Source organism: Callospermophilus lateralis, chromosome 1 (assembly GCF_048772815.1).
Source record: "Callospermophilus lateralis isolate mCalLat2 chromosome 1, mCalLat2.hap1, whole genome shotgun sequence".
Lineage (NCBI taxonomy): Eukaryota > Metazoa > Chordata > Mammalia > Rodentia > Sciuridae > Callospermophilus > Callospermophilus lateralis.
This window is the reverse complement of record NC_135305.1, coordinates 121986756-122000221: the sequence shown is the minus strand read 5'-3', so window position 1 is coordinate 122000221 and position 13466 is coordinate 121986756. Positions and strand designations below refer to the sequence as shown.

Here is a 13466-nt window from a genome sequence, read left to right as displayed (position 1 = left end):
ATTTTATTTATTTATATGAGGTGCTGAGAAAGGAACCCAGGGCCTCACACATGCTAGGCAAGCACTCTACAACTGAGTCATAACACCAGCCCCAAGCATTTCATTTTGAAACAACTTTTCCCAACTTTTGAGTTACTACTTTCAATTGGACAGTAAAACCCCTTCCTTCCTTCCTTCCTTCCTCCCTCCCTTCCTTCTTTCCTCCCTCCCTCCCTTCCTTCTTTTTGAAAACCAAAACCAAACCAAAACCTACAATACCCAAACCTAAAGCCTAATAGGTTCCCTGGTTGTGAGCTAGTTGAACTTAAATAACTACAGAGAAATAACTGCAAGCACCACGTAGTATCACCCTTCTCCAGTGTCAAATGTTTGGTGAAGGGGTTGCACACCTGTAATCCCAGCAATTTGGGGGGCTGAGGCAGGTGGATTGCAGGTTTGAGGCCAGCCTCACAATTTAGCGAGGCCCTAAGCAATTTAGCAAGAGATCCTGTCTCAAAATAAAACAACAACAACAACAATAATAATAATAATAATAATAATAAAATAAAAAGGGATGTAATTCAGTGGCAAAGCATCCCTGGGTTCAATCCCTAGTACAAGTGAAGTACTGGTGAAGGTAAAAGTGATTAGTAACTTAGCAAAAGGAAATTTAGGGCACAGGGCTTAATATAGGAAGAATATTTAGATGACGGGTTTTGGAATCATAGACACATTCACATTTGGCTTTTTTACTTCATAGCCTCTGAGCACGTGCAGGTTCTGTGCCCTTCAGTATGTTGCTTAACCTCCCAGGGCCTCAGGTACTTCATCTTATAATGGTGATACTGCCTAAGGAATAGCTGCAGGTCTCTAAGTTGGTGCTTAGTAAAAAGCGGCAGGTACAATTAAAAATTCGCCTTTCCCTTAAAACTGAAAAGAGCAGGAACAAGCATCATCACATCAAGTACCTAGTTTGACGACTTGTTGCATTTCTGGGAGATCCAATACCACTTGCGTCTAGTCTCCCTGACAGCACCACGGTGGGACGTGAGAAAGATGTGACCGAATGCACCCAAAATGCTCCCAACAGAACCTGGCACTTAATGGTAGCTGAATCGTGGGTGCCCGGTTTCCCTATATGTGAGTTACATCAGATGATACAACTTTCTCGGACCTTGGGTGCCTCTGATTTTCCAGAGACAAGCGAAAAAGCACAACAGAGGGAGGAAAGAGGTTTGACATCAATACGCCCAGGGTCACCTCTATTGCTCACACTCGCCCTACCAGGCTCCGGAGATTCCGGAATTCGGGTGGTTGGAGGAGGTGGGGGTGCAGCCGGAAGGCCGGGTTTAGTTGATTCTGCTCTAGGCCTTGGTGTTTCTCATTGGTCCTCTGAACTAGAGATTCGTGACGCCAGGCGAGTGCGCCCCGGCGTGTGAAGGGGCGTGGTCTCCTGAGAAGGTGGAGAAAAGATGGCGGCGGCCGTGGGGCGGCGGTGTCTACGGTTACTGAGTGGAGTCCCGTCTTGGCGGAGCAGGTACAATAGCGCAGGGAGAGTTCCTTGGAGCGGAGGCAGACCTGGACCAAGCGAGGGTCGGGAGAGCGGAGTCGTTTCTTTACCGTGGGTTTTCCTTGAGATGGGTTCGAGTGAAGACGGACGGAGCCACCTTCACATGGAGCTGGGGGCAGAAGAAATTACCACTGCATAGGGCGGTCAGGATTTAATTGGGATGTGGCCTAAACTCCCTCGCTTTGCCCTTCCCAGCTAGGTGAAAGTGTATAAGATTCAACAAAATAGATGGGATACGTTGCTTGCCCGTCTTCAGAATCGAGACGGAGCCTACAGCTTTTTCTTAGATGTTCATGTTCCTAGCAGGGCAGTGTGATGTGGGACAAGCACTGGACTGGGAGGTGACTTTCATTTCGGATTCTTTGTCTCTGAAGCGAGAGGGTTAAATTTGGACATCTCAAAAATAATTTTATGAGATTGTGGTCTTGATTATCCTGGCGACCCCTAGTTATGAGGTTTTTAGAGATGGAAGAGACCTGAAAGGTCCTATGAATACTGCTAGTTCTTTTTGGAATTGACGAGATTGAGGTCCTGAGAAAAGGAAAGATTTGCTCAAGTTCACCCAGCCAGTCAGTAGCAGACCCAGGACTCCAACCCAGGTACCTGTTTCTCAGTATTTCCCTTAGGCTGCAGGGCAGTTGTTGCATAGAAATAGCTTGGAAGTATTTGAACTCTCAGAAAATGAATTAAAATGTTGGTAACTGTGGCTCGGGAGTCAACTACTCAAGGTTTCAGAGACAGACCATATTTTTGAATTTCCAGTGAGTTAATTTTGTTAGTGTTGACCAAAGCTTATGCGGCAACAGGAAGGGAGTTATTGTAGTTTGGGAGAGTAAATGTATACTAGATTTGATTTGAGAGGGAACAGAAACCAAAACTGGCCTTGCTATAAAAGTTTTTCTGTTCCATCATTAACTATTCAGAAATGATGTAGTTTTCTCAGGAGGAGGCTCTGGTGGTAACTGTTAAGATTTGTACAGGAAGTTCTGTAGGTTTTTCAATAATATCACCAGGTATGCTTTTTTAATGAGTCAGCCATCAATTCATCTACAGGAATTAGACATATTTTAAAAAATGACACTCCTAAATTTAAAAAGAAAATGATAGTGGGTAGGATGCCTCACTCAACATCATTAAGAAATTAGCCATCCTTAGTACCAGTGTAGGTAGGTAGATAAGACTGATTTAGGTGCAGTGAGTGGGAAGGATGATGATTTGCCTACAATAAGAACTCTTAAATTTCAAAGATTTTATATATCCAAGATAGGAACTACATTGACATACATATACAAACTCTAAAAGATAACATTTCCTTGAGTTTTTATTTTTTTCTTTTTGGTATTGGGGCTTAAACCCAGGAGCAGTTTACCACTGAGCCATGTCCCAAGCCCTTTTTATTTTGCGAGGAGATCTGGATAAGTTACTGAGGCTGGCCTTAGAACTCATGATCCTCCCACCTCAGCTTCCTCAGTTGCTAGGATTACAGGCGTGTGCCACCAGGCCCAGCTATATCCATTAGTTTTCAGTAAAGTGGTAAGTATCTGCTTGTGAGAAACACAGATGAAAGCCTCATAGTGGAGGAAAGTTTTTCAGTAAATGGATGTGATATGATAGAACAGAGAAAGCAACATTTTGGGTGATAATTTAGGGCAATGTTTCTTAATCTCATTTGATAAAAGAATAGGTTGGATGTTTATTAGAAATAGAGTTTCCCAAATATGTTGCTGTCTTACTACCAGTTTCATATTCAGTAGGTTGGAGTGCTGTCAACTATAGTTTTTACAAGTATCTCAGGTAATTCTTAGGTTCAGGCATGTCTGGAAAATAGTACCTAAGGAATGGTTGCTTATGTAAGACTTACATTCACAAATATTTATGGCATACCTGTCACTGCAAACCACAGTGCCAGCAACCATTGGACAGGGAGGGGAAAGTGAGGAAATGAAGAATTAAAAGATATGTTTAAAATAGGCTTTAAGGGCTGGGATTGTGGCTCAGTGGTACAGCGATTGCCTAGCACATATGAGGCACTGAGTTCGATCCTCAGGACCACATAAAAATAAATAAATAAAGGCATTGTGTCCATCTACAACTTTAAAAAAAAATTTTTTTTTAAATAGGCCTTAGGCCAGGTATGGTGGTGCATACCTGTAATCCCAGCGGCTTGGAGGCTGAGGCAGGAGGATCGCAAGTTCAAAGCCAGCCTCAGCAATTTAGCGAGGCGCTAAGCAACTCAGTGAGATCCTGTCTGTAAATAAAATATAAAATTGATCTGGGGATGTGGCTCAATGGTCAAGTGCCCCTGTTTCAATCCCCAGTACCCCCCCCCCCAAAAAAAAAAGTGTTGGGGGGCTTAGGTTCAAAGAACTTTACAATTTAGTAGATATTTACCAGATATTCTAATTGAAGAGAGAATGTTGGGATAAAGCCCTGCTAGTTCAGTTTTATAAAAACTTTCACAGCTTTTGAAAGCAGCAGAGATAGATGTAAGAACTGTGGTTAAAGTGTTACCACCAGGGAGGGAATGTTAAAAATATTTTACAATAATGACATGGTGGAGAGACCAGTCAGGGTGGACCCTGGTCATAAATACTTGAAATGGGCATTCCAGTGTGTGCCAGCTCACTATCAACTCTTAACTTTTTTGTTAATAATTTTATTAATTTTGTGTGTGTGTGTGTGTGTTGCTGAGGATCAAACCCAGTGCCTCACACATGCTAAGCAAGCTGCTCAACCCCAGCCCTCAACTCTAACTTTTCATAATAATATGTAAGTAGATAATATGTAATCTGCCCCACCTGCCATCATGTAAGTAGATGACAGTCTCTGGGCTCAGGGTTTTACATGTTTATCTTACTTCTGATGAGAGGGATCCTATTTTTATAGGTAGAGAAATTGAGGCTTAAGGCTACACAGAAAATTAGTGGCAGTGCTAGGATTTGAGCCACAGTCAGAATCGAGTGCCTCGTGATGGAGTTTAATCACCTGCTTGCAAGATGCCCTCATGAGTTTACCATGTAGAAGAGACATTAAATTGAACCTATACATTCACTTCTCTTGGGCTTAATCTCATTGCTGTGAAGTCAGGTGAGAAAACAAACACCTGCCTTTGTCAAGGGATACAGACACTAAACAAATAAGTGAGTACATACAGAATCCATTCTTTTTAAGTAGTGAAAAGGACTATAAAAAAATAAAGCAAGGTAATTAAGGAGTTAGAGAGTGCTCCAAAGGGGCAAGTCTTGAGTGTACTGTGGTCAGGAAAAAAAGGAGGAAGTGTTTAAGCAGAAAACAGATTGATAAGGAGTAAGCCACATAGGAGAGGTGTGTACCCAGTTGAATAAACAGCAAGTTCAAAGATACACAGAGGAGCACATGTGTATGAAGAGTAACAAGAGTGTATGACTGTAATCCCAGGGGCTCTGGAGGCTGTGGCAAGGAGTATCATAAGTTTGAGGCTAGTCTCAGCAACTTAGTGAGACCACCAGCTAAAATTAAAAAAAAAAAAAAAAAGAAAAAGGCTGGGGATGTAGCTCAGTGGTAGAGCACTCCTGGGTTCAATTCCCAGTACTGGGGGGAAAAAAAAAGGAATGAATGAGAAGAAGGAGAGGAGAAGGCCCAGAAGATCTGAGAGGCTAGCAAGATGGAAAATGTAGTTAGGCATAGTGGCTCATGCTATAATCCCAGTGTCTGGGGAGGCTGAGACAGGAGGATCATGAGTTCAAAGCCAGCCTCAGTAACTGAGGAGCTAAGCAACCCAGTGAGACCCTGTCTCTAAATAAAATACAAAAGAGGGCTGTGGATGTGGCTCAGTGGTTGAGTGTCCCTGAGTTCAATACCCAGTACCAAAAAAAAAAAAAAAAAAAAGGGAGGATGTGGTCTTATTTTCTCTTTGGAAAAGCTCTCTCTGGCTATTTCGTGACAAATAGGATATGGAGGGCCAAGAGTAGAAGCAGGGAGATCTCGTATTACAGTCATCTAAGTGAGAGATAAGGTGGCTTGGGCTAAAGTGAGAGTGGTGGTAGGGATGAAAAATGAGAAATGGGTAGATTAAGAGATACTTTCAGGGTAGTTTTCATGCTTTGCTAGTGGATTCAATATGGATGGTGAGAAAGAACGAACTTAAAAATGTGTCTTAGAGACTGGGGGTATAGCTCAATGTTAGAGACTTGCCTAGTATACAATAGGCTCTGGGTTCGATCCCTAGAACCTAATAATAAAATAAGATAAAATAAAAATCTTAGGGTTTTGCTGGGTGCAGTGGTGCATGCCTGTCATCCCAGCGGCTCTGGAGGCTGAGGCAGGAGGATTAAAAGTTCAAAGCCAGCCTCAGCAAAAGTGAAACCCTGTCTCTAAATAAAATGCAAAATAGGGCTGAGGATGTGGCTCAGTGGTTGAGTGCCCCTGAGTTCAATCCCTGGCACCAAAAAAAAAAAAAAAAAACTTGGGTTATTGCTGGGGCTGTGGCTCAGCGGTAGCACACTTGCCTGGCATGTGTGAGGCACTGAGTTCAGTTCTCAGCACTGCATATAAATAAATAAAAAATAAATAAAGGTCTATCAACAACTGAAAAAAAATTAAAAAATAAAATCTTAGGGTTTTGACCTGAGCTTCTGGGTGAGTGATTATACCATTTTCTGAATGATAGATTAATTATAGTAATGTTAGTAGTGTAACAAAGAAACCCAATATTATCCTCAGTAGCTTAACATAGTAGACGTTTATTTTTTGCTCTTATAAATCTTGGGTGGTCCTGATTGGTGAGGCACTTGTTCTATAAGCAGGACTCCTGGGACAAAATCCCCTGCCATATTTTCTTTCTTTCTTCCCTCCCTCCCTCCCTCCCTCCCTCTCCCCTCTCCCCTCTCCCCTCCCTCCCTCCCTCCCTCCCTCCCTCCCCCCTCTCCCCTCCCTCCCTCCCTCCCTCCCTCTCCCCTCTCCCCTCCCTCCCTCCCTCCCTCTCTCCTCTCTCCTCTCTCCATTCTTCTTCCTTCCTGAAGTTGAATCCAGGAGCATGTAACCATTGAGCCACATCTCCAGCCCTTTATTTTTTTTTATTTTGAGACAGATTCTAAGTTGCTTAGGGCCTCACTAAGTTGCTGAGGCTGGCTTTGAACTTGCAGACCTCCTGCCTCAGCCACCAAGTTGTTGGGATTACAGGTGTGCACCACCATGCCTTGCTCTCCTGCCATCTTTCTTTTTTTGGTACTAGGGATTGAATCCAGGGGACTTGACCACTGAGCCACATTCCAGCCCTATTTTGTATTATATTTAGAGACAGAGTCTCACTGAGTTGCTTAGCACCTCACTAAGTTGCTGAGGCTGACTTTGTACCTTTGATCCTCCTGTCTCAGCCTCCTTAGCTGCTGGGATTACAGGTGCACGCAGCTGTGCCTGGTTTCTCCTGCCATCTTTTAACATGTGGCTTCCCAACATCTGTATGTTTGTCTGCAACAATCAGGATAAAAGCAGAAAGCCTAGAGGTGTAGTTGTCTGTAGTCCCAGCTACTCTGGAGATAGTGGCAGGAGGATTGCTTGAGCCTGAAAATCCTAATGGTTCTCACAGTTTGCTGGAAAGAAGGCTGGGAAATGAAGAGGAAACAGATTTGATAAACATCTGGTTTGTCTCTGCCACAGAGAACTTTGGGTGAGGAGTAGGTTGAAGATGTGTTAGAGAAGGTCAGGCATTCTGTTTTGGATGAAATCAGTTTGAAATGACTCCAAGTGGGAATGTTGGGTAGCCTGTTGGAAATAACAGACCTGGAAGTCCCCAGAGGAATAGTGGGGGAAGTCATCCATGTAGGAAACCAGAGGGACCAGAAAGGTAGGAGGAAAACTCATGATCCCAGGAGTCAAATGAGGGTTGAATTCAAAGGAGAGTAAGATAACTGTGTTATGCTTCTGAGCAATCAAGTAAGGTGACACCCATAATGTATGCATTGGGGCTGGGGATGTGGCTCAAGCCGTAGCATGCTCGCCTGGCATGCGCCGGGCGCTAGGTTCAATCCTCAGCACCACATAGAAATAAAATGAGGATGTTGTGTCCACCAGAAACTGAAAAATAAATATTAAAAACAAAAAAGATGTATGCATTGGTATTTGCAAAATTGAGGTGTTAGGCGATTATTAGTGATTGATTGATTGGTACCTGAGATTAAATCCAGAGACTCTTTACCACTGAGCTGCATCCCCACATCCTGAGCCCTTTTTAAAAAACTTTTTATTTTGAGTCGGTATCTTGCAAAGTTGCTTAGGGCCGGGCTGAATTGCTGAGGCTGGCTCTCAGGATCCTCGTGCCTCAACCTCTGGATCCTCTGGGATTACAGGCATTGCGCCACTGTGCCTGGCTCTGTTGGTGATCTTGACCATAGGTGAGATGATAGGAACAAAAGCCTGATTGAGTAGGATTAAGAGAAGATGGGAGGCAAGGAAGTGATACAATGAATACAGGTAGCTCTTTCAAGAGCTTGTAATGGAGAGAAGAAAAGTGAGATGGAAACTAGAGAAAGAAGCATGGTGGACAGTGTTTATGTAAATTGGAGAAATAAAGCATTTTTATACAAAATGAAAACAGGGACAATCCAGTAATAAGTAACAAGTTGATATAATAGGACATTTGCCAGACATTTGTTCCAGGAGCTAGGACTGAGCAATGTATAAGAAAGCTGAACATTCCATTCTCAGGCAGGTTCCTGAGGGGGAAGATGTATATACAAATCACCTGAGGGCTGAGCAGCCAGTCATAGTGGATAAGTGATTCTCTGTAATTTATACAACACAGCAATTTTCCTGTAGTCATTTTTTTTGGTACCGGGGATTGAACCCAGGAATGCTTTTTTATAGCTCCAGCTATATCTCCAGCCCTTTTTATTTTATTTTTTTATTTTGAGGCAGGGTGTCACTAAGTTGTTTAGGGCCTTGCTAAATTGCTGAGGCTGACTTCAAACTGGTGATCATCCTGTCTCAGCCTCCTAAGTCACTGAGATCATAGGCATGGGCCATGCCAGTGCTCGACAACCCTTTAGTCTGTTTTTATACTTCCAGTCTAATTCTGTTTGGAAAACAGGATTTTTAAAGTCGTTCTTTTGTAGTGAAAGTATCCATTCTAAGAGATGAGCACTGGTCAGTGCTGGGATAACTTTCATATTCTCAAATGCATCCTTTTTGGTATTAATAGCTGTTGTGTCTGGTCTTGGGGGTGGTGATTATCTTGGCAAAAATCTTTTTCCCCATACAAACCTCATTTGCCTAGAGAATGAATATAATATTCATTACATTAGTCACAGTATCATGATGTGAGAGTGAGGGTGTTTTTTAAAAAAATATTTTAAAAATCTTCAGTGGGCCTTTATTCTGTTTGTTTATTTATTTATATTCGGTGCCAAGAATTGAACTCAGTGCCTCACTCATGCTAAGCAAATACTCTATTACTGAGCTATGACCCTAGCCCAAAGGTCTTTTTTTTTTTAAATATTTATTCACAATACCTTTATTTCACTCATTTATTTTTTACATGGTGCTGAGGATCAAACCCAGGGTCCCATGCATTCGAGATGAGCGCTCTACTGCTGAGCCACAACCCCAGCCCCCAAGGGTGTTTTCAAGTGAAGAAAATTTCATGTGGAAAAAATAAAAGTACCTAAATCTGATACAGTTTATAGGATACCTATATGACATAACTAAATATCCATGAACATAAATATTATAGTATAATTGTATATTTTAAATGCAGTTCTATTTTTCACAAATATCAATTTAGATATTTATAATAGAGTGAATTATTACTTCTATCATAAGGGTTCCAAGGAAAAAAGAAAAAGAAACATTTACTAACAAGAATACAGTTTACTTACTTTTACATTTCAGGTCAGTATTTAGAAAACCAAAGTATTACCTGAATTGAGATTGCGATGTTTGAGTTTGGTATGGTGACACACACCTCTGATTTCAGACTACTCATCAGGCTGAGGCAAGAGGATCATAAATTCAAGACCAGCCTTCACAACTTTGTGAGACCCTGTTTCAAAAATTAAAAGAAAGGGCTTGGGATGTAGTTCAGTGGTAGAGCACCCCTGGGTTTCTAGTATAGCAAAAAATAGACAGATAGATAGACAGACAGACAGACAGACAGATGAAAAGATCGGGGATATAATCCAGCTTGTCTAGCACGGGTGAGAACCTGGGTTCACTTCCTTGTATTGCAAATGAAGAAGAAGGAGGAGGAGAAAGAAAGAGAGGGGATATTTATGAAACAAAGAAGAATAAACAACTGAATAAAAATAAATTTTCTTCAATCTTAAAGCTGTGAAAATAATTGATAAGTTTTTTCTCAGTATTTTTGAAACCTAGCCATTCTGTCAATAAAACTCTTTTGGCAAAGCAGCCACAAAAGATAATTCAAAAAATTTTAAACCAGTTGAACCAGCCAGACTTGACATAGATTAGATTAGTTCAATGTGGTTTTCTTTTTGCCACTTTTTTTTCTCCAGTATAAACATTTAAAATCATTAAAATTTCATGGGCTAGGGTTGTGGTTTAGTGGTAGAGTGCTTTTTTAGGATGCGCTAGGCACTGGGTTTGATCCTTAGCACCACATGAAAATAAGTAAATAAAATAAAGGTGTTGTGTCTATCTACAATTAAAAAAAAAATTCAGCCACCAGAAATATTAGAATCTTAGAGATTAAGGGTTCAGGTGTTTATAGATCTATGTACAGCTCTTCTTATGACATACAGAAACACATGGCTTTGTGTAAGAATGCTGGTATTCTTCCTTATCATGATCTTATGCTTAATTAATGGGGAAAAAGATTTTTTTATTGTGAAACAGTTTCAGATTACAGAAAATTATAAAAATAATACACAGAAGGGCTGGGGATGTGGCTCAAGCGGTAGCACACTCGCCTGGCATGCGTGCGGCCCAGGTTCGATCTTCACCACATACAAACAATGATGCTATGTCCACCGATAACTAAAAAAATAAATATTAAAATTCTCTCAAAAAAAAAAATAATACATAGAAATCCCAAATGTTGTCACTGTGCCTGGCAGACTTGACTGGGGTTGTGGCTCAGTGGTAGAGCACTTGCCGAGCATGTGAGACACGGGGTTCAATCCTTAGCACTACATAAAAATAAAATAAAAGTATTGTGTCCACCTACAACTGAAAAAATAAAAATAAATGTTAAAAAAAAAGAAATCCCAAAAGTCCTTTATTCAAATTCTGCAAATGTTGACCATATTTGTTTTATTTTTCTTGTTTCTTGTATGTGTATTTTTGTTTATATTTTCTTAAACACTTGAAAGCACCTTGCAGACTTGACAGCTCTTTTTTTTTTTTTTTTTTTTTTTTTTTCTGGTACCAGGGATTAAACCCAGGGGTGCTTTAACCACTAAGCAACATCCTCAACCCTTTTTATATTTTATTTTGTGTATTTGCCGGGGCAGTGCCGGGGATTGAACTCAGGAGCACTCAACCACTGAGCTACATCTTCATCCTTATTTTGTGTTTTATTTATAGAGACAGGGTCTAACCAAATTGTTTAGCACTTTACTCTTGCTGAGACTGGCTTTAAACCCATGATCCTTCTGCCTCAGCCTCCTGAGCTGCTAGGATTACAGGTGTGTGTCACTGTGCCTGGCAGACTTGACAGCTCTTTACCTATAAATTATGTTAGCTTTTTTCCTACAAGGGTTTTCTTTTATGTAATTATAGTGCATTGTCAAAAACCAAGCAATTAACTGGTACAGTACTGTTATTTGGTCTGTAAACTGTATTCACATGTTGCCAGTTGGTGTTATCACTAATTTAATTTTATTTATTTTTATTTTTTTTAATATTTTATTTTTAAGATGTAGTTGGACACAACACCTTTATTTCACTTTTTTATTTTTATATGGTGATGAGGATCGAACCCAGGGTCTCGCACGTGCGAGGCGAGCGCTCTACCGCTGAGCCACAACCCTAGCCCTACTAATTTTATTTTTAATTGATTAATTGATTGATTAATTTTTGGGTGCTGGGGATTGAATCCAGGGACACTATACTATGGGATACATCCCCAGTCCTTTCCTTTGATACTGGCAATTGAATCCAGGGGTGTTTAACCACTGAGTCACATTCCCAGCCCCCTTTTTTGCATTTTATTTAGAGACAGAGTCTCACTGAGTTTCTTATGGCCTTCCTAAGTTGCTGAGGTTGGCTTTGAATTCGCAATCCTCCTGCCTCGGTCTCTTAAATCGCTAGGATTATAGTCGTGTGCCAATATGCTCGTCCCTGCAGTCCTTTTTATTTTTTATTTTGAAACTTGAGTCTTGCTAAGTTGTGGAGGCTAACCTTGAACTTGTGATTCTCCTGCCTCAGTCTCCTTAGTAGCTGGGGTTACAGTTGTGTGCCACAGTGCTCAGTTAATTTTGAGAAAAATATTTAATATTCATTTTTGTTTGATTATAGCTTCTGTCACTGTGGAAACACTTCCCTGAGCCATTACCTACAGTCCTTATGGAAGTTGCCCCTTCGAGCTTTTAACACAGGTAAGGAACATTTGGAGATTGTGCCAGTCTTCTCTGTGTCTCAGTGTGCTCAAATTGGAATAAATATAGGGTTATTGTTAGCATTAAATAGTCTGTGAAGTATGTAGCATTCCTGGCACTTAGTCATCACCAAAGCATTGCCTCTTTTACTTCATTATTGTTGTTAGCAGCATAATACTCTATGACTGTACCATTTGTAATTGGACATTTGTTTCTAGTCTTTTTCTACCACAGATAATCCTATAGTAATATATCTTTGTGTATCTTCAGGATAAATTTCTAGAGGTCAGATTGCTCAGTCAAGAGGTTTGTGTATTTTACATTTTGGTATTTAGGCCAATTGTTCTTCAAAGAGAGTTTTATTGTTCCTGGTTCACACTTATAAGCAAGCATTGGCACCCAGCAGAAAACATTTAGTAGAGTATGACAAGTCAATCAAAGCTGCCGGTTCAGTGTGGAAGGTACAATAGTTTTCTAGTCCCAAGCAATTCAGAAAAAGAAAAACAGGTATTTTCTTGCTTTTTAAATGTTTTTTTTTTTTAGTCGAAGATGGACACAATACCTTTATTTAATTTATTTATTTTTATGTGGTGCTGAGGATTAAACCCAGTACTTCACACATGCAGGCAAGTGCTACAACCCCCAGTTCTTTTTTTTTTTTTTTTTTTTGGTAGAGCTGGGGATTGAACCCAGGGTCTTGTGAGTGCTGGGCAAACACTTTACCAACTGAACTATATCCCCAGCCCCCTATTTTCTTGCTTTTTGAAAAGTCTTTTCTTCAGAGGTACAATATTTAGTTGCTTTGCTTATAGGTTTATCCATCTTACCACAATAGCAGATTTTCCTCCTCCTTTTTCTTTTTTTGTACCAGTGATTAAAACTGGAGGCACTTAACCGCTTAGCCACATCCTCAAGTCCTTTTTATTTTTTATTTTGAGACAGGGTCATGCTAAATTGCTTAGGGCCTCTCTACGTTGCTGAGGCCAGCTTTGAACTTAGAATCCTCCTGCCTCAGTCTCTCAAGCCACTGGCATTATAGGCATGCACCATCGTGCCTAGCTTCCTTTTTTTTTTTTTTTTAAAGACAAAATCAGGGCTGGGGATGTGGCTCAAGCGGTAGCGCGCTCACCTGGCATGTGTGCGGCCCGGGTTCGATCCTCAGCACCATATACAAACAACGATGTTGTGTCCGCCGAAAACTAAAAAATAAATATTAAAATTCTCTTTCTCTCTCTCTCTCTTAAAAAAAAAAAGAAAATTCAATTATTAAAAAAAAATAAATAAAGACAAAATCATATTCCATTGTGTATTGGAATAAAACAGCTATTGAGACATAATTCATATAACATATGCCCTTTTAAATGTATAATTCAGTGGTATTTTCA

The 13466-nt window shown here is 40.6% G+C and overlaps 1 protein-coding gene across 3 annotated transcripts in view; it reads left to right on the top strand.

The window, feature by feature from the left end:
- The first annotated feature begins 1427 nt into the window (after window positions 1–1427).
- The window catches only part of Pisd (phosphatidylserine decarboxylase), a 116663-nt gene continuing 104624 nt past the window's right edge, over window positions 1428–13466 (top strand). For 2 of the 3 annotated variants that reach the window (XM_076838084.1, XM_076838094.1), the window contains exons 1-2: window positions 1428–1516; window positions 12002–12081. In XM_076838084.1, coding sequence (XP_076694199.1) covers window positions 1452–1516; window positions 12002–12081 — 145 coding nt within the window. In that variant the 5' untranslated portion in view covers window positions 1428–1451. Of the gene's footprint in view, window positions 1517–11998; window positions 12082–13466 lie in introns of those variants that run through there. The other variant, XM_076838129.1, reaches the window with a different exon arrangement.